This window comes from Dunckerocampus dactyliophorus, chromosome 13, assembly GCF_027744805.1.
Source record: "Dunckerocampus dactyliophorus isolate RoL2022-P2 chromosome 13, RoL_Ddac_1.1, whole genome shotgun sequence".
NCBI classification, from domain to species: domain Eukaryota; kingdom Metazoa; phylum Chordata; class Actinopteri; order Syngnathiformes; family Syngnathidae; genus Dunckerocampus; species Dunckerocampus dactyliophorus.
Window position 1 is genome coordinate 7071550 of NC_072831.1, and position 21457 is coordinate 7093006.

Genomic DNA, 21457 nt, shown 5'->3' on the forward strand with positions numbered 1-21457 from the left:
GGATTGGGAAGTCTATGTGGCATTTCTTTGTATGGCACAAAGAAAAATTCTACTGGATGTAGAAGTTATAATATACTGTCATACTCAAGTGCTCCGTCACTGGTATCATTAAAATGTATACTTTTAAGGTTTAATCCATTGTTTTGCATTTGATGATGGCGCTGTGGTGGAAAAAGCTTGTCAGAGTCAGATGCCCCTGAGGCCACACCAATTTTGATCAAAATGTTTTAAAATATGCCTCTAATATCGCACAAGACATTGCAGTTCAAAGAGTCTTCATGCATGACTAGACACAAGTCATCAGTGCACCTCACTAGACCTCAGTTCTCGTCTGTTTTGAGAATCCAGCGTATGAAATAAACCAAAATAAAATAGTTAGCATGTTACAGTTTCCTTTTTTCTGCTGTATCTGTTTTTTACCTGCTTTGTTGTGCAGCGGAGTCAAGGTAAGCGGCATTATAAGCATGATTGTTTTGTAATTGTCTTAAAATTGGGTTTAATTTGGAGGCATACATTCTGCCTTGCAACAGGTAAAAGGTAGAAGATACATCTTGCGGATGCGCTGGGACACATCATCAATGATATTTTCTGGAGTCATTGGGTGTTTTGGGTCTTTCAGCTTCAGACACCCTTGCTCAGCTGACCCAGCCTGTGTCCCAGCAGCGTTGAGTTGACTACCCTGCAAATCCTTACTGCCCTCGGCCATCCGCTCTTCCCAGGGCACTTAGATTTTTAGAATAATCAACTGCTTGGTGGAATCTGACAAAAGGATTATATCTGGTCAAAGCCGTGTTGATGTTATCCTGGCTGGGAATTTCAGCTATTTGCCAAGATCCACTTGGCAATGGCAGAGGTAACACACAACCACTTTGCCCCTTGTTGTATGTTGGGCTTCTCTCCGGCTCTGTGGCGCATGATGGTCTTTGGCTTGTGGTGGGCCTTGATGGTGTTGATCGCAGTGGCTATGTTGTCAGCAACCGCCTGGAGCATCTGGTCATGGTGCCAGCGATAGCACCCGTCTCCAAGGGTTTTCAGATAGCTGCTAAAGAGGTCTTTCAAGGATTCCCATCCTGGACACTGCCGACAGGATGGTGCATCGGTTTTGCCCCTGACGTGGAAGTTGGTTGGAGTTGGTAATAAACAGCCTGGACTAAAAATCTGACATTTGATGGAAGTCTGCTTTCCAGATAGACCAAGTGATCTTATGCTGCAGAACATTCTGCCATTTAGTCCATGCTCCCTGTTGCCCTATTCCTGCCGGCTTGTACTTCCTCCTGCACAAGTAGTTGTCGTTCTTTGCCTTCCTGGGCGCTAGGAAGCTGTCTGCCCCCCATTTCCTGCTCGTTCACACCTGGAAGCCAGCCAAAGCCACATTTGTATCTCTGGATTCCCTGTGATGCACCACTTTCTGTGTTCACCATGAAGTCTTCGGCAAGGCCGCCGACTGGCAGGTTTCTGGTGGCATACAGGGCGGAGTTGCTCATGCTGCGTGATAGACCGAGCCATCTACACAGGTAGCTGCTGATGGTTCTCTCCTTGGCCTAGACTGTTGTTATGGGTACTGTGTACACCAGCAGAAGCCACAGGATCCTGGACAAGATCGAATGCTGGTAAATCCAGGCCTTGAAACTTCCTGGCAGACCTGATTTGTCTGATTTGAGCCTCATCCGGGGAAAATACATGCAGTTTTATTGATTTACGTTGCTAAACTTGCTAGCTAAAATGCTACTTGAGTTATAAGGTTGTTGTCCGTGTGGTTTAGTTTGTGGTTTATGTTTGAGTGTGAACATGACAGTATACTATATGTTGTTGCATAGGTCAGCACTTTCAAGCTTTGGCTGAAAGCTGGCCTTGTTAATGATGCTAAGTGTTAATGACCTACTTGCACGCCCTGGTTAGCGTAGCCCAGACCCAGTTGCCTGCAGGCCACTATGGCCTCCTTGGTGGTCCAGCTCTCTCCACAGATCAGCCCCCAGCCTTCGGTGCCATTGGCGTCCTTGCCAAGCACCTCCACGCGGCCCTCGTAGCGGGTGCGACCCCCTGTGAGGCGGATCTGTGTGTGGGTGGGGGTTAGAGCATAGCCTCACACAAAGGCAAGGTGGGATAAAAACTGTAGTATTCGTATCACACTACTTGCTGCCTTTGTGAGTAGTTGCAAGCACACTACATGGATACATATTGTCTGGTTACATACTTAATGTACTACCAGAAATATCCCATGCAAGCTAATCACTGGTGTCAAGAACAAGTACAACTAAACAAGCTATACTCCTCTATGTCAACAACAAATATGGCTGCTTACATGGTTGCCATTGTTGCTTGTAGTTAGTAGACATTATTGAAGATGTCACATGTCTCAGCATATTAGTGTTGTTTTACATGTGACATCTTCAAGCATTAGTTTAAAAAGAAAAAACACATTTTCCTGTACAGTCAGTCATCAGAGCTGCAACATCTTAAAACTACAGGCGATCCTCGTTTTACAACGTTTGGTAGTTATGACGCATTCCCATAAATTAATGGTGTACAAAAAGATAGAGCTAATTAAGTGCGTATGGCGGAGGAATACGTAGGTGGAAGAAAACAGAGTCGCATGTCATTACAAGGAAGGAAGGACAAGGTCACTTTTGTTCTTTTTAGTTCTTCTTCATGTCTCCCAATCGTGAGGCAAACACTTCTGATTGCATCGCATCAAAGAAAGTGAAAGTGAAGTGTAATTAGACCGGGAAATGCTCAGAAAGTGTACAAATGCAGAACAACATTGGCCCCAAGCTTGGTCTAAGCCGTTCGATTGTCGTGACTATCATGAAGGATAAAGATGGTATCTTTGAACATGTGAAGGGATCTGCTCCTATAAAATGGACAGCGATAATTAAGCAGTGCAGTGGTCTTGAGACTTCCCCCTCCCAATAAGCCTGTCTCTCCCTCCCTTGCAACGCCCCTTCCAGTGTGCAAGACAACCACAGGGGGTAAAGAGTAGCTCTCTTTTTGATTTCTCTTTCATTTAATTCATGCATATAATATTTTTGCTGTATTTTAGATGTCCTTCATGCGTTCTGTGTTCAGTATGAGTGATTTAGGTGTTCATTTAGGTATAAGCTCCGACTTACACTAAAACTCGACTTGCATCGCCGTCATAGGAACGGAACTTGTATGTAAACTGAGGACCTCCTGCAAGTTTCTTTGACACAATAGCGCACTACAAAAAGACATGTCTGACCGAGTTCTCCAGGCCCATGTAGGGAATATTGCAGCGCACGGCAGCGTCCTCCGTGTGCTGACAGTCCTCCGACGTGATATTCTTGAAAGGGCAGCTCCAGATGGACCTCTCGTTGCCCACACACTTCACCTCGTTCATGTAGATGGGACCCATTCCTGCAGACACAGACGCAGAAGGAGCTCTTTATAGAAAGGTGAATTATGGATGCTTGGCAAACAAACACATTTATAGCCATGGCATTTCTATACGAATCAGAATACTTGATTAAGTTGTGCAAGATTCTGTGAAGAAATTCCTTCAAGTGTACACTGACATTTAGGAATATTCCTGGGACGGATGTGGCCAGGTGTCTGTGGTGTGGTGTGGTGTCCACGTGAGATTTAGTGAGGCGCAAACTTCCTGTGTGGTACAAATAATTATGTCCCCACACACACACACACACACACCTACACACACACACACACACACACACACACACCACAGCAGATACTCCAGCCAGATTTTCTCTCAAAAGAACGTTTGTTTGCTCCATGCTAGAATCTCAGACACCTTGAGGTCAAATGAGAGCATAGACAAAGTTCCAATTTCATTCCTTTACTCAGCTAGAAAAACTCCCGAGGAGACACCAATAGAAAAATGATGCCTCCCAAAGTCAGCAAATGCTTTGTCACGCTAATGTTGGGGTCGGTGTGCGTGTTTTGTTTCGTTTGTAGCCCACCTTGACCCATGCGTGCCCCCGTCATGGCCTCCTTGGCGCTGCCAAAGCCCAGCTCCCTGCACACCACGCTGGCCGACTGCAGGCTCCAGCGGTCGTCGCACACCGTACCCCACTCGTTGCCTTTCAGCACCTCCACACGACCCTCGCCCAGCCTTGCACCCCCCTTCAGCCTCACGTTGCTCTGATGGACATACAAACACATGGGTTGTCAGGGTGCGGGTGTCTTATTTTAGGTTACCTGACTCATAAATACCAGATTTAACCAAACATTACTATTCTAAAATGACATTTAAATATAGAATACAGGTTACTTAAGTGCATTACTTTCATTATATAAACAAAAAAGCAGCAGATTTTGGCGCATAATTTGTTAATTATTGACAATTTGACAATTATTGTAGCTTCCAACAAACTACATCCTGACATCTTGCCTTGTAATACCACTTCTGTCCTCAAGAGGCAGCAGCAAGCTACTCATGCATTACAGAGGGCGGGGCTTATTCTTTTTTTCAGACTATGTCTATTAGCATTTTTATATTACTGGGGTGTCACCAGACACTCAATACACGAGGTTGGGTCTGTGAAAACAACTTTTAAGAAAAGTACAATGAAAAAACATATGACAACATATTGCAATCTACTCATTTAATTTCTACTACGTTACACTCTTCTGCACTCTGTGTGTATGCTAGCGGCCCCACCTCCACCCACCGAGACAAAGAGACTGTATGACAAAAGAGCTCATTCCATTCAAGCCGTTGTTCTATGGAACAAACGCGCTGAAAGCAATGCACAGAGTGAACACTCAACAAGACAAGGAAAACAGACACACATGCACATGGCAACGTATTGAAGCTGGCAACACTATCGAGTTCATTTTCATTTATTGTGTGAATTTTTTTTCTGAACGAGAAATCTTGTCACGTTTTAATCTCGCGAGACCTTGTGACACCCCTTATTACGATATTCTTTTATGTTATCTTATTTTGAAGCATATCTTTTTCGCTTGTGTCCAAAAAGGCATAAAACAACAAACAATAAGCAAAACTTAAAATCGTTTCACCTTGCATGAGTGCTAGTACAGACCAAACACAAAAAGAGACATACGTTTTATATTTAATATACAGTAGATCCCTGCTTAAGTTAAATCTGTGACTAACTGAGATGCTTGTAAAAATGTCTTTTGATGCACAGCTCCCTCCCCCTCCCCTCAAAACCGTCCTCATTGGCTTGACGTTGATGTTCTGCCCTGATTTCAAATCAACATTTACAATAAGAGTGACTGTTGTGCTTAACTACATTCGGCTCTGGAATCTTCCCCCGTCTCTCATCAATATGACTCACACACTCATCAAACACATTTTAAAGCATAAAATGTATTGGTGTCACCACTAATGATGATAACGTAAGATGATTCATGAACACATGGTGTAGGAGTTACATGTACGTTTCACTTTTATGGCTCACAGCTACTATGCCGAACAAAGTGCGAAATCTCTACGCTTGATGAAAAAAACATGATCAGTGAAGCATAAATACATAACCGTAAGAAGGGCTTTTTTAAAAGCGGTGCATTTGACCTGTATGATCATGTATTTATAAATTACCGACTTAGGGTGAATGAAATGTTTTCTGCAGGAAAAATATAGACCTATTTTTACAGGAAAAAAAGAAAAGTGAAAAAAAAAACACAAATTTGAATTTTTCTTCGCAGTGTGTGACAAAGAGTACCTTTAAATATGACAGGGAACTGTGCAATGCCATATAAAAATGGACGTTTACTGTCCTATAAGAATGCTTTTTGGCCAAAATCAACGAGCTGCGGACTCTACCGATGTTTTGGGCTTCTTCTTCAAGCCGCTGTTCTGCATGAAGAGCGGACCCGGCATGCAGCTGACGACGGCAGGCGAGCCGCCTTCGCAGGATGACGTGCTGTTTGGCCTGTTGAACTCCAGGGGGCAGGCTGCCAGGTGCACCTCTGTGCCGCTGCAGGCCACGGAGTGCACGTGGAAGACGTTCTTCTGACGCTCCAAGAACAACCTGCAGGAGATAAAAGTACAGCATTTGTGCGTTGATACACTTCCAATGAAGAATAGTGTTACCTAGATAGAACAGTCACATGTAACTAAAAACAAAAAACACAAACCATTGGATGTGGATAAAATGTTATCAAACTTAAGTGAGGTATGAAAAAAAAGAAAGACAATACAGCGTTCCCTCGCTCCATCGCGGTTCACCTTTCGTGGACTCGCTGTTTCGCGGCTTTTTTTGGGTGCAATTTTAGTGCTTTTTTAACAGCGTATGAATGCGCATTGTGTTTTGCGTCCTGATTGGCTAGGGTAGAACCCGCCCATTGTCTTCTGTGTCCTGATTGGCTGTCAATCAATCTCCCTCGTGCCAAACTGCCGTGTTTTTCCTGTTGTCTGATCGCTAGCAAACAGCTTGCAGAGACCCTGAACTCTGCATGTTTGCACGTTTTATCCACTACAAAACCCACAATGTCGCCAAAACGTTCTGCAACCAAAAGGCAGAGGAAGATACTAACCATCGCACAAAAAGTTGGACTTCTGGACATGCAGAAGGAAGGTAGACGTGACGCGGCTGTAGGGCGCCATTACGGAATAAATGAATCTTCGGTTGGAGGTGGAGGAGGACGGGGAAAATACGACGACAGCAACAATATGTTTTAACAAGGATACAAAAACGCTCCAGCGGAGCGGTGCCAGGACGGAGAAGCGCGGCCAGAGGAGTGAAACACGCATGAGTCACTTCATAATTTCTTGTAGGTTGATCATTAAAATACAAACAAAGGTTTGAACTTTTTTGATAGTGTTTAAACAAGAGAGAAATGTGAGAAAATGTTAATGCCAGTCTGAGAAAAGTGTATAAAGTGCATGGTGAGGGGTTTTACAGACGTAAAAGATATATATAATTGTAAAAAAAAAAAAAAAGTGGGCTAGTTCAGGGATTTCACTTATTGCGGGCTATTTTGGGAACCTATCCTCCGCAATAAACGAGGGAACACTGTACCACCAAAGAAATATCAGAAGCTCTTATGTCTATGCTAAGAATAGGTAGGTGCTAGCCTACTTTAGCATATTTTAGCACTGTAATGCTAATATTTTACAATTCAGAGATTGTCCAACCCTGCTTCTTCAATTTACCCGCTACAAGGTTACCCGCACATTACCTTTGGCCTGGGCTGCTCTGTTTAGACTTAGCATTAGCTTTAGCTTTGGCTGTCTGCCTGCAAGGTAAACACGGGTTAGTCTGCACACGTAGCTCAACGAAAGAAGTTCACAGTCAAAGTGAGTATGACACAGATTTAACAGTGCACAAAAGGGAAAGGAAAAGTGTCACTTTCAACTAATGTAGCGATGTATGTACACTTGTTTTGACACGGATTACATAGTGCAGCTTGTGCAGCTAATGCCATGTGACAAATTGCGTAATTATTCATGCTACGGACACACACATTTGTTTAAAAGTGACACAACCTTCTTAAAAACATGCTGACTAACTATTAATTATCCTTGTGCAAGTGTTAATGTTAACATGTTGATTGACAAAGTTTATCAGACAGGTTTGTACAAATGCCATGAAATAAAAACAACGATGTGACCATAAAACACTTACCGTTAACCAGTTTTGTGGCCATGCACTGTTAGCTCAAATTGCTGTTTTTTCTTTCATGGCCTTTGTTGACCAAAAAGTGACTTTTGAACACGAGAATCTACGTGTAGACCTCCAGTGGGTTCTTCAACACTGTCAGGAGCACTAGAATACACACTTGTGTAGAATTTGCACTTTAATCATATGAATGAATCGTGTTATGTAATAATGTTCCTTTCAGTGTCCTCATGTCATTGCTGTTAAAAATGATCATAGATTGATCATAGATTGATCATAGTCTCACCAAACATCTGACCTTCTAAAATCTATCTTCTTTAGGGAGTTTTTCCTTGCCTTAGTCGCTAAAGGGCTTGCTCGTGTGGGCTTTAGTTGGCTTTTGTTTGGTGTACGAAGGGCATGCTTGCGCAATTACAGCTCTAAATTAAACAAAATTGACTCCAGTGTCAAGCTTTCAGGACAGATCCCTTACACCAAAGGTGTCCAAAGTGCAGCCCGGAGGCCATTTGCGGCCTGCAGCTACTTTATTGGCCCGCAGCACGTTGCAAAAATATAATTTAACAACAAAACTACATTTAAACAAAAAAACCCAGCAAAAACGGAAAAATGAGCAGTAATTTTACAAGGATAAAGTCAAAATATTAAGAAAAAAAGTCGTAAAAATAACGTTGTAATATTATGAGGATAAATAATGTCATTTTAGTAGAATAAAGTTGACATATTAAAGAAAAAATTAAGTAATATTATGAGAAACAAGCAAAACAAAATAAAGTTGTAATTTATGGGAAATTACATTGGGAATGTTATAAGGTTAGGAGAATAAAGTCAGATTATTATGGGAATAAAGTCATCATTACCAGAAGAACTTGTACAAGAAGAAAAGAAAAAAAACGACCAACAGCAGAAATGGAAAAAATAGCTGTAATTTTACGAGAATAAAGTAAAAAAATTACAAAAAAAAGTCGGATTCTTGCGAGAAAAAAGTCACAATTTTAGAAGAATAAAATTGCAATATTATGAGGATAAATAACAAAAAAGACTTTAGTAGCATAGGGTTGAGATATAAAAAAAAAATAATTAGTATTTTTTAAAGCTTGTAATATTATAAGAAACTTTTTTTAAAAAAATATGATGATTTACAAAGATTATTTAAAAAGAAAGTTGAAATATTTGGAACCCACTCCCCAAAAAACAACAGCAACAAAAGAGCACAGACTTCAGTTCATACTAATGATACACATTTTCATCGATAGATGCAGTTTTTTGTGTATAACTGTGTATAACTTCTTAGCCTATCTACATGTGTGTTGCTTTACAAAATAAAAAAGTGGCCCTTTGAATCATTTCAGTTTTTCAGTATGTGGCCCTCGCTGGAAATAGTTTGGACACCCCTGCCTTACACTAACCTGAGCTATGAATTATTTGGCAAATTCTACCAAGTTGTTTGTTGACAAGTGACACATTTGTCGTTGAAGAACTCCACAAAAAAGAAAGCATGCAAAAAACTGACGACCAGCATCCCAAAATGCTTTTTAATTCTAATCTGACACACGCCACTCACAGCTTCCATAGTAGTCGTGAACATCACTTAGGTCTCTGTGTTCTCAAGGCGTTGAATCGATTGCAACTGGACTGTTCAGGTTGTCTTAGAAGACGTTTTGCTTCTCATGTGAGCAGGCTTCATCGGTTCATGCTGAGAGACTAGATAGGACAGCTCTAGCCTGAGGACAAAAATGTACGTATTCTGGACAGAGAAGACAGATGGTCTGAAAGAGGAGTGAGGGAGCCCATCTACATCACGGTTGAGAAGCCATCTCTGAATCGAGGGGGAGGTGTACGACGCCATCTCCCCCCCCACATACAAGGCTGTCCTTTCATCCCTTCCTCAAAACATTCAATCATTTAGCTTCGAACAAAAAACACACGACACAGCCACCTTTGGTTCCAGGTGCGTCCATGGCCATCGTTATAATAATGCTAATTTGCTAATTTGATTCCACCAAAATGACTGTCGTTGTCTGGGGGCGGGGACCCAGGAGGGAGTACCCACTCCCACTGTATCTTAATGACTGTTGTTTTGCATCCCAAAAGAGTGAAACCACAGAGAAGTGACTTTTTACGCTCGCAATTGTGACATTTGACCTGAAGCCATGTACCCCCTACTCCTGCACACTTAAAAAACATAAACCTTTTTATCTTAATTAACTGGAAATATTGAACATAATTGATGCCGTCAATGATGACACCCTTAATGCACAAAATAACCACCAAACTGACTTACAGGTATTTGTTAATGGGATGGAGACAGAGCAGTGAACAACTTCATGCTCTGTCTCCTCTCTGCTCCGTACTCCTTGCGCTGTTAAGCGTTCAGGGACACTCGTAATTGTGAGTGTTAGGCGCCAATTATTTTCAATTAGTTGGTGTACCCCTGTGGGTACCTGTACCCCACTTTGGGAACCTAGGCCTCAGAGGATAAGTACTTTACATCCCTTCAGACTCGAGCAATCTTAGCTAGTCTTTGAACATGAACTGATGAAGCCTGCTTGATTGAGAGGCGAATTTTCTTCTAGGACAACCTGAACAGTCTAGTTGCAATCTTTTCAATGCCCTGAGAACATTCCATATCAAAATAATTACTACAGTGGAACCTCTAAAGTGTAAAAAAGTGGAGTTTGACCAAAAATGTGTGTTTTTTTTTTTTTTTTAGCTTGTTTTGTGTTTTGACAGCAAACCAAATAGGAAAGGTGTGATAATTACCCTGTAACAGGAAATGGAAGCTATTCACTGATTTGGACACTTGTGTGACAGTGAAGAATATGACTTAAAATGTTGTCTGTACGCTTACTAAAGTTTGTACCACAGATGACCACAGTTTGACCATGGCCACCCGACCCACGTTCCACCATGTTCAACTTTGGAGGTTCCACTTTGGAGGTTCCACGGAAAAAAAGTCCACACAAGTCAATCAAGAGGTTCGGTTCTGCTGTGATAATCAATCCAAGTGACAAGCATGCTAAATGGTTAATATCTACTCTAAGAAGGAACCCTCCCCCGCCGGCGGGAGTATACCTGGCACCTGCCAACACATTAACCTTTGACCTGGAGACCCTCTCGGCAGCAGCGCGCTTTCTCAGACGTCTGCAACAGCGACACAGTCCGTCACATACACACATTTCTTCCAGCGTACGTTTCTTACAGTGTGGGGGGAATGGCGATGCTGACATTCCACAAGTCGGCAGCGTACGTGGAGGTCAAACATCATGACACAGATATTCCAAACATTTCACAATCAGCACTGTGCTCGCCTTCTTGGGCCGACGCTTCATTTCCTCCTTTCCTCATAAAAGTATGACTTTACCTGATGTCAAAATGTCGACACACTTTTTTTTTTATTGTCGCTACCTGTCCATGCTCACTCACAAACACATTATAATGGGACTGTGTGTAGTTGTGTGTGTGTGCCATTACAACTCTACATGAAACGAACTCTACAACAGTAGATGGCATCGTAACTCTGGTTCACCTCATACGCACATACCACAACTGACTTGGTCGTCCACTCCAATGCCTCTGTTCGTCAATATAGTGAGATTTTGGATGTACAATGACGTGTACATTATCTTTAAAAGAAGCGCACACTTACATGGAGCCCAGAACACATCTTGAATGTTTTTTTAAAATCATCTGTGCGTGTTACAACACACACACACACGTGTATATATCGCAGCACGAAATAAAAGCAACAGCCATAAGTCAAAACTCCATGTTCTGTTCTTAAATAATGTTTAAAAACATCATATAATGTCACATATTTCTCATGACACAAACCAAAAACCTCGGTTTTACCCCTCCGCACACAAACACTCTGGCCTTGTTTTGTGTCATGACTAGGTCTGTCACCATAACAATTTTTTCTGGTCGATAATTGTGCTATAAATTATGGTCGAAAATTGATAATATCGGCTTTTAGGCAATTTTTTCAATAATTGTCATGTCATATTTGAACCACTAGATAGTACTAAAGTAGAGAATACCTCTGGAAGTTGCAGAGTAACAACACAGCTCATAATGAACTTCTCAACCCCACTGAAATCGCGGGAAGTCACCACTTCACATAGCAATTCTACTCATGGTGTCATAAAAGAGCTAAAACATCACACAGCAACAACGCAATAGGTGGATAACAGCAGACAAGACACTACCAAGGAATAGTGCAGAACAATAACCAACAACTATGTGAGCTCTAAACATGTACTTAGCAGCCATTTACAAAAACAGTACAGCAAACCACTCCAATAAAACCTACACACACACACACACACACACACACACACACACACACACACACACACACACACACACACACACACACACACACACATTGTGTATTGTTAAACTAATGTGGGGGGTCATATTTGAGCTGGACCACAGCTGAGTGGCGGCGTAAAATGCAATGTTGCTGATTGTCCTTCAACACTCTCTTCTTTCACTCGGTTATACAGTTCAGAAATAGGTGTTTGTGACGCGTGCATTTACGTTCTCCCACGCAAACATTTCTAACATTTCCCGAAATGTTGGCTTTTCAACCGTATTGAAAGGTTGCATTTCTTTTGCAACTGTGAGCCCACACCATTTTGTGATGTTTCGTTTCATATTTACTCCCCCGAACAAACGGCTCAGTAAGCGTTGACTGTCGGGACGAAAGCTCTGCTGCACATCCACACTGGAACTGTTGCATTCGGCTGAGAAACTTATCGCTTTTGTGCCTTCATTCACATTAGTGTTCTTGCTAACTGCTGTGTATCCACTCACTGTGTAGTCCCCGCCTCCACTTACTGGGACAAAGAGGCTGAATAGCTGACAGGAGGTTCACTCTCTCTGTTCATTCCACTGTAGAACCAATGCACACAGACACATGCAGAGAGAATTCTTCTATCCAGCCTGTGTGGTACAGCGAGACGAGGAAAAGGCATATACTGTATGCACATGTCAATTTATCGTTCGATTAATCCATTTATCGATTATCGTGACAGGTCGAGTCATGACCAATTATACAAATTAGATGGGGACGTCATCTCCCCCCTGCAAACGCACCCCAACGCCACAGATAAATGGCACTCCTGTGGGAATCACTGAAAGGATCACATAATACATCAGAACCTAGATAGCTTTCTGATAATCACACAAACAAATGTTCCTAACTGGTGCTTTAACATGTGGCCAATAAGATTATTCATTATTTACGGACAAATTAAGGGATACATCATTTGAAATGTTCTCAACTATTTTTGCATCATCCTGTTCACTAACAAATAGCCAAACATAACAGATCACTGAGCTCTGCACCCCAGAAGCTTCTTGCGACCAAACTCGGCGTGAACAGGATACACATTATTCCAAGCACTCAAAGCCTGGAGGATTGCTGTCCATCCAAACCTTTGGACCGGGACCTTTCCCTTCACACACACCTGAGAGAAAACGCACACAATTCTCCTCGCGCTACTGCGAGACGTCTGCATGAATAAAAAGCGTTCCTTTCCCAGCTCCTTGGCTGGAATGTGAGCAGCAAAGACAAACATCCTCATCGGGGTTCCGTGTCAAAGCACATCTGTTCAAATGCAGTCTGGGAAGCCAGAATGACTGACTCAGAAAGAATGAAACCCTTGCTGGTTCCACTCTGGCAGTAAAAAAATCCACCAGACTGAGACATATTGTGTTTTTCGTCCTAATTACAAGCCACATTGGAACCGCTGCCATGACTGAAAGGGAACGTTACAGTTCCAAAAAGCACACACGCTACTGGGAATCACATCAACGCTTTAACAAGGAAGGAATTCTGCAGCATCCTGCAGGGAAGCCTGACATGAATTCACTACACACACAATCTTAAGATATTCAATACAAACGTCTGCTTGCTTTGGAGAGGTATTACCTGAACAATATATTTACTATTGTGTTTGTAGGAGTAGTTTAATCGTCGCAAACACTATCTCTCAAGGTATTGTTTCAATGGCCCTTTGTTGGCTTGGCTATTTTTTAGCTAGCAGGGTTACACAAAAACTACACAACTCTTCTGCACAGCACTTTGTGGCGGGGTGAGCAAGAAGCTGTTAAATCTTGGTGAGAATCTTAATGAAGGTGCATGAACAATGTAAGGAACTTAAGTGAAAGCACTCTTATGTTTCCCAATGTATATTATATACTTTTATTTCATTTTTTTAAATTTTATTTTTAGGCGTACGGGAAGGTAAAATGGAAATGTTTTTCTATAGCAACGGTGAAGAAAGAGCAGTAACTCCAAAGTTAAATAGAAACAAACGGAGAGTTAAAAGAATTCAGTTGAAATGGTGACCAGTTAAACGGCTTAAGTTATTGTATTATTTATTCTGTACACTTGTTCTTTAGCTGTTATGTTGGTCATTGGACCCACGAATGTTTAATAAAACCCCTTTGATCATCAGTTCCGGGCCTTAATTTCAACTGAGCCGCTACAAACAAGAATATGATTTTGTCTCTGTTACAGTCCACTCGCACTGGGGCCAACCAGATCCAAAGCGCCCCCTACAGGACTGCAGTGGAAAGTCAATCAAAAACAAGTTTTGTTTGTTACATTAGGATCCTTGGGGGAGGTCCAAACTCTACCGAGAGACATTCTCGTTACGTTTGTAAAGGCAGAAATAAGATGGAGCTCTTGTTTTGACTCTCTGACGTCGTTGTGGCGCTGTGTTGCCATGGCAACCAACAGTTTGCGTGTGATCATCGTCACCCACCTGTAGAAGTTCTTATTGACCTTCCTCTCGTGAGGGAATCCCAGCATGCCGCAGATAACGCGGGTGTTCTTGACCGTCCAGCCCACGTCGCAGACCTGCGCCCAGCCGTCCTTGTGCTTCACCTCCACCACGCCCTCCGTGATGGGCAGCTTCTTTTTGGCCGCTGCCACCACCGGCCGGAGACGCACCTCCTCCAGTTTGTCCTCATCCACGTGAGCCTGAGGGAACGACAAGGCAGAGGATGCCGCTTCAGTTGAAATAAGAGGTAAAGATAACACACAGTAGGGACACAGACTTCCACATTGGAAGTAGAAATACAGGGTCAGACTGTGGCCATCATAAACCCTTTATCAAAGTGGCCCTATTCTGTTCATTTTTGAGGATTTTGAAATGATATTGGATGCCAGTGGGACACAAAAAAAATACTCAGAGGTTGTGTACAGGGTAAATCTGCATTCTTCTCCTCTTGCCTGACATGCTCGGATTCCGCAGCCTCCTCCGGGACCATGCCTATTATGCTGCCATTGTACTGAGTACTCACTACAATTACAATTACTGAGTACTCGCTACAGTTACAATTACTGAGTACTCAATTTCTGGTTCTATGGTTTGCCCTCCCTACTCCACTTTGTGGTTCAAATTTTGCAGCTTCACTCTACACTCTTTTCAAAAATATATTAATTAATAAATCATGCGATTTTGTTGTTGAATACAGCATATTATTAGTCAAAAAATAGGCATATTTAAGCAAATGTGAATTTTTTTTGCCTAAATCAAGCATAAAAATGACTACAGGTACATTAACTAAAATACATTCCAAAACGTTGATGTGGTATTCTACACTGGTCACTAGGTGTCAGTAATGTTCGGTGAGACAGACATGCCGGAACAAAATGCTTTTATTGCAGGTTACAATTTTCTCACAACGAGCACAATAATCCCTAATAAAAATCCCTAATAAACAAATGGGTTACTGTTGCTAACCCACAGCAAGCTGAAACTCAGCTCTGAACTAGCAATATCACTTCCTGTCCATCACTCATTTTTCTCTCTCTCTCCTATGTCTTAAATGGCTTGTTTACTCTTATTATGTCTACTATATTGCGTAAAGGTGACTATAGGTGTGTTATTTCATGCCTAGAGGGCTCTAATAGTGTTAAACACCATATTTAGAACGTCGCAAACAGGTTTTCCATGCCATAACTACAAAAATATTCAATTTATAAATAAGAAATCCTACTTTGCACAAATTCAGTTATCACGGTTGGGTCTGGAACCAATAAATTGCGATAAACGAGGGATTAATGTACTTGAAATGTTTCACAAGATTTGCTGATTCAACCGGATTACAGCGTTTGACTTGTTAGTGAACATGGTGGTGAATGGAGGGAGGAGGGAAGGGGACGAAAGAGCTGTTTCACTCTGGTGTGTTCCAAACATAACTTTAAGAGTGGATGGACAGAGCTGTATACTTTCTCACTTGAACTTTAGTGTAAACAACAGCAGGTACAATCATCATTACACACACTGGCCCGGCTTACAATCTATAGTGTGTCTCTGTTAAACCATTCCCCATGCAACCTATGTTAAAAGTTCCCACCTTTACATTACAATCCTATTGTAACAGAACCTGTCTATAGTGTCCCAACTCTAAAAGAACCATGATCCATTATTCATCAACACCAGCGTGTTGACGCTTTGTGTTTGGGTTTTCCACTAGTTTTTTAGGCGCACTGTTTGGCTGTACAATAACGCAGACAATGTGCAAAACTGAGATATATTTGTTGCAAAAAAGGGTGTAGATTGTAGATTGTAGCTAAACATGGTAGAAGGTGCAGGATGGCCCAAGGAAAACCCATCCATCCAAAATGAAAAGTCTCTTTTTATTTTACTGACACTGGCAGAGAACCATGCGGTGTTTTCTTTTTTTTTTTTTTTTTTTTTTTTTTAGCAGAATCAACTTTGAAGAACCTTGGAGGCAGGAATAAACACTGAAATGTTATTTTTTTCCTACGCTTTGGAAGTCTGTACCCTGCATTGAACACGTGTATAGGCTAAAACAGGGGTGTCCAAACTTTTTCCAATAAGGGCCATACTGAAGAGTCAAAGGATGCGGGGGCCACTTTGATGTGTATATGTCTTTAAAATATTTTGTAAAAAGGTTAAACCACACGTACATTATTACAAACACAGCTATCTGTTATTATTTGTTAACAGTGTCATATTAAAGCTGTTTCTCTTTACATAGGGCTCTTTTAATAGAGCTAGAGCTCTATTATCCATATTTTTGATGGAGTTTTTTTGTAAAATTTTATTTCTACCATGTGCTACATACGTCCAATATGAAAACAAGCCGCAGGCCGCCTATGGTCTCCAGACCGCACTTTTGATGAAATGAAGAATGAAGAAACTTGTGTCTACACCTGTGAGTACCTTTCCCCAAGTCTCGGCAAAGCACACCTTTCCATGACGTACACTTGATGGATACGTATCGGATTTATATCTTCATATCAGCAAAGTATGGGTTGCAGTTTCAAAAGTCACGTGAAAAAATTTGTTACAGTCACATTTGAACAAAAAAAAAAGTCGGACTTGATCTGCGGTGTGAACGTAGCCTACGATGCAAAGCGTTAGCTTGGCTAATTAGGTCCAAGCCAAGCCCCTCTGTTCAGACCACCAATATTGCGTCGCTCGGTGGAAGGGGAGTAATGTTGTCCACAGACTGTGCCTCAAGGAAGCATATGCACACATACGGTCTCTTTGGTCCAGCCATTTATATTATAGCCTTAACAATTTTATTCTATGATAGCTTTCCTTGTGGAGAGTCTGCCTTGTTCAATACAGTAGCGCCACCTAATGCTTAAACTAAGAAGTACAAAACAGTTACACACATATCATGTGTGTATACTCTTATTGTATATTTACACTTTGAGACGGGACAGTTAAGAATGGATGGCGGGCTGCATTTGGCCCACGGGCCATAGTTTGGACATCCCTGGGGTAAGTCATAATGAATCGCATTTAAGGTCAGGCTTTTCACCCTTTTCAGTGACTCATTCAGCCAGCTTCTTTTGGAGAGAATCATATTCAAGAGGTACTGGGAGGTGAATACAGTGTTTCTACCAATATGAGTGTATCTGCGACAGCTGACCTCAATGACATTGGGGTCCACGAAGCCGGGGATCCTCTCGTCTTTGCACACGACTCCGGCGTCTTCGTCATGAGTGCAGTCGCTGTTTCCCCAGCCTCGAGACTTACACAAGTCGATGCTCTTCTCGCCTCCGCTGCACAGAACGTTGTCCAGCCAGATTTTACCTGCATGAGCAGCAACAGATGGTCAATGTTTGCATGCCGTGTGCCGGTTACCATGGAGACCTGTGCAAACAAACATGAACCACGCATTGCTTCAACTTTCTTATACAGTATAACGTTGGCTGGAATCAATCAAAGTAACGCCTCTATTCAGTTAACCACAGCGTGCGTGGTCTATGAAAACAAATAACTGGTGGGGTCTCTAAATAGTGCTGGATCAAAAAACATTGGCATTAACAGCTGAGCTGTTGGTGTGAAACTTAAGCATGTTACACTTGCTGTACTGTTGTTTACAGTGAACACATCAGTGCTAGTAATGCTACCACAACATTGGCTCTGTCACTGCTGCGTAAATACTGTACTTGCTAATAAATCATTATCATTGCAGGATAGAGTAACGGTGGGGCACAACCTTGCCCCTTGCCATATTTGGCGCTGTGAGTCCACCCGGTGGCAGCGACAAAGCCCAGCTGGCGACACAGCACGTTGGCGTTGGATATGGAGAAGTCGTCGTCGCAGATGGTGCCCCACTCGCCCTTGTGAAAAAGCTCCACGCGGCCCTCGTTGTGTTTGCGCGGGTAGCCGGCCAGTCTGACCTTCAACCTCTCTGTTCGCGGCTGGGGGGAGGCGGGCCAAGGTGAGGGACGAGCGGTGGCTGACGTGGTTGCACTGGGCGTCGTTGACTGAGCAACACAACAGGGCGAACACATGGCGAAAAGGAGGAGGAAGGCAAAGTGATGTCTGTGCTTTGACACCAACATTCTTAACCCTGAAGAAAAATACAACATTGGAATGTCAGTGAAAGTGTACAACCCTCACATTTCAAAAGGCATTTTATTCTATCTTGAGACAATACTACAGAAAGTAAGGATGCACATTAGAGTAGATGAGCAGTATAGATTTACTATACACTGAAAATGAATCAATTGTACAAATAGCTGGCATCACAAGGGAGTACACAAATTGAGTCCATGATGTGAATATTTAGTGTGAGCACCATTGTTATCTCTCAGTGCTTTAATCCTCTTGGACATGGAATTGAGCAGAGCTGCACAGTTTCCACTCCTCCATGATGATGTGGGTGGTGGAGCTGGTGCATGTTAGACACCTCCACCTTCCTTCCTTCCGCTTGAGGACACCCCACAGGCATCATTTGGGTGCAGGTGTGGAGGACACACTCCAGCACCTTCACCTTCATCGTCTTCAATCAGATACTTGCAGGTGTGTTTGGACTCCTTATCATGTTGGAATTCAACTTTGCCCTCAATGAACTGCAGCCCCCACCCCCTTTCCCAGTAGCACTTGTACATCCCCGGAGTGTGAAACCACCACCAGCATTCTTGACTGTAGGCACAAGGCACAATTAGACCAGAAAAAGTGGCTGGTTTTGTCGTTTTGCTTGTCGTTGGGCAATTAAAGTCACCAAAGCATGTTTGAAATGCAGCAACTTTGATGCCCCTATCAGGATCAGGAATACAATGTATGATATGTTGCACAATAACAATGCATGGTAACTCAAGATGAAAAAAGGTGGGGATCATGCTCTGCTTCACAGTGCTGAATACATGCTGGAATTCATCTGTGCTCTCAATGAACCGCAGCTTTCCCACTCCTGACAACACTCATGCAGCCCTGGAGTGTGACACTACCACAATTATTTTGCTACTCACTTGTGTTGCCAGCTATTTAGACAATAATGGCGGTATGTTGACTCATTTTGGTGGATAGTACAGCTATACTGCTACACAAGCTGTACATTGACTACTCTAAAGTACAGTGGTGTGAAAAAGTGTTTGCCCCCTTCCTGATTTCTTATTTTTTTGCATGTTTGTTACGCTTAAATGTTTTAGATCATCAAACAAATTGAAATATTAGTCAATGACAACACAACTGAACACAAAATGCAGTTTTTAAATGAAACTTTTTATGATTAAGGGACAAAGAAAAATCCAAAGCTACATGGCCCTGTGTGAAAAAGTGATTGCCCCCTAAACCTAATAACTGGTTGGGCCACCCTTAGCAACAACAACTTGCAATGAGTGTCTTACAGCGCTGTGGAGGAATTTTGGCCCACTCATCTTTGCAAAATTGTTGTAATTCAGCCACACTGGAGGGTTTTCCAGCATGAACACCTTTTTAAGGTCATGTCACAGCATCTCAATGGATTCAGGTCAGGACTTTGACTAGGCCACTCCAAAGTCTTCATTTTGTTTTTCTTCAGGCATTCAGAGGTGGACTTGCTGGGGTGTTTTGGATCATTGTCCTGCTGCAGAACCCAAGTTGGTTTCAGCTTGAGGTCACCAACAGATGGCCGGACATTCTCCTTCAGGATTTTATGGTAGACAGCAGAATTCATGGTTCCATTTATCACAGCAAGTCTTTCAGGTCCTCAAGCAGAAAAACAGCCCCAGACCATCACACTACCACCACCATATTTTATTGTTGGTATGATGTTCTTTTTCTGAAATGCGGCATTACTTTTACCCCAGATGTAATGGGACACACACCTTCCGAAACGTCAGACCACAGAGTATTTTCCCAAAGGTCTTGGGGATCATCAAGATGTTTTCTGGCAAATTTGAGACGAGCTTTCATGTTCTCTTTGTTTAGCAGTGGTTTTGGTCTTGGAACTCTGCCATGCAGGCAGTTTTTGTCCCGTGTCTTCCTTATGGTGGAGTCATGAACACTGACCCTAACTGAGGCAAGAGAGGGCTGCAGTTCTATGAATGTTGTTTTGGGGTCTTTTGTGACCTTTTGGATGAATCACTGCTGCGCTCTTAGAGTCATTTTGGTTGGCCGGCCACTCCTGCGCAGGTTCACCACCGTTCCGTGTTTTTGTAATTTGTGGATAATGGCTCTCACTGTGGTTCGCTGGAGTCTTAAGGCTTTAGAAATGGCTTTAAAACCAGACTGATAGCTTAATCTCAGTTAATCTCAGTTAATTAATCTCAGTTATGTTTTAACAGCTGAGATAGGCTCCAGCATGCCCCCTCGACCCTAAAGAGGAGAAGCGGTATAGAAAATGGATGGATGTTTTAACAGCGGGGGGCATTCACTTTATCACACAGGGCCATGTAGGTTTGGATTTATTTTTCTCTCCCCTAATAATAAAAAGTCTGATTTAAAAACTGCATTTTGTGTTCAGTTGTGTTGTCATTGTTGTTTGATGACCTCACACATTTAAGTGTGACAAACATTCAAAAAAAAGAGAAATCAGGAAGGGGGCAAACACTTTTTCACACCACTGTCCACTGTACACAAGCTTATTTCCTATAGTATTGTCCCTTGGCAAGCTTTTCTACATACGGTTGCTGCAAAGTGAGGGCTGTCCTCACTTTGGTCAGATACTATATGTATTTTTAATAATCATAATAAGAACATTTCACACACAACAAATGCAGCATATTTGCACTGCTGATATAAACCATCTGGTTCGTGTTTACTTGTATCTGTTATGTGCAACAATACATTTAGCCTGGCCTCTAACAGTCCTATTCACAACCATTCTTTCATGTACATGTTGTTGCATGCTACATAGACGTGCTATTGATACATTGACAGATCGGCGGCTTTGCTTTTTCCACAGCTTTTAGAGAGCGTGTGTGTGTTCCTGCAGACACACAAATACAGTAGTGTGATGTGTTTGTACAGAGGCCGCCAGCCTGGAGGCTCGTTCTCCAAAACATGGACCAGACCGATTGAAGGACACACTAAACATTTGAGTGAAAACACGCTTAAAAGGTCCCCTATTAAGCGAAAAGGGACTTTTTCACGGTGTTCTCACAGTAATGTGTCCCTAAAGCC

The 21457-nt window shown here is 42.3% G+C and overlaps 1 protein-coding gene across 4 annotated transcripts in view; it reads right to left on the bottom strand.

The window, feature by feature from the left end:
- Nucleotides 1–21457, bottom strand: part of loxl3b (lysyl oxidase-like 3b) — a 31280-nt gene that overhangs the window by 5898 nt on the left and 3925 nt on the right. For 2 of the 4 annotated variants that reach the window (XM_054796259.1, XM_054796260.1), the window contains 9 exons: nt 18066–18422; nt 17493–17656; nt 14342–14559; nt 10641–10709; nt 7129–7185; nt 5771–5978; nt 3939–4119; nt 3221–3375; nt 1883–2053 (listed from right to left, as the gene is read on the bottom strand). In XM_054796259.1, coding sequence (XP_054652234.1) covers nt 1883–2053; nt 3221–3375; nt 3939–4119; nt 5771–5978; nt 7129–7185; nt 10641–10709; nt 14342–14559; nt 17493–17656; nt 18066–18414 — 1572 coding nt within the window. In that variant the 5' untranslated portion in view covers nt 18415–18422. The remainder of the gene's footprint in view (nt 1–1882; nt 2054–3220; nt 3376–3938; nt 4120–5770; nt 5979–7128; nt 7186–10640; nt 10710–14341; nt 14560–17492; nt 17657–18065; nt 18423–21457) is intronic. The other 2 variants (XM_054796261.1, XM_054796262.1) reach the window with 2 other exon arrangements.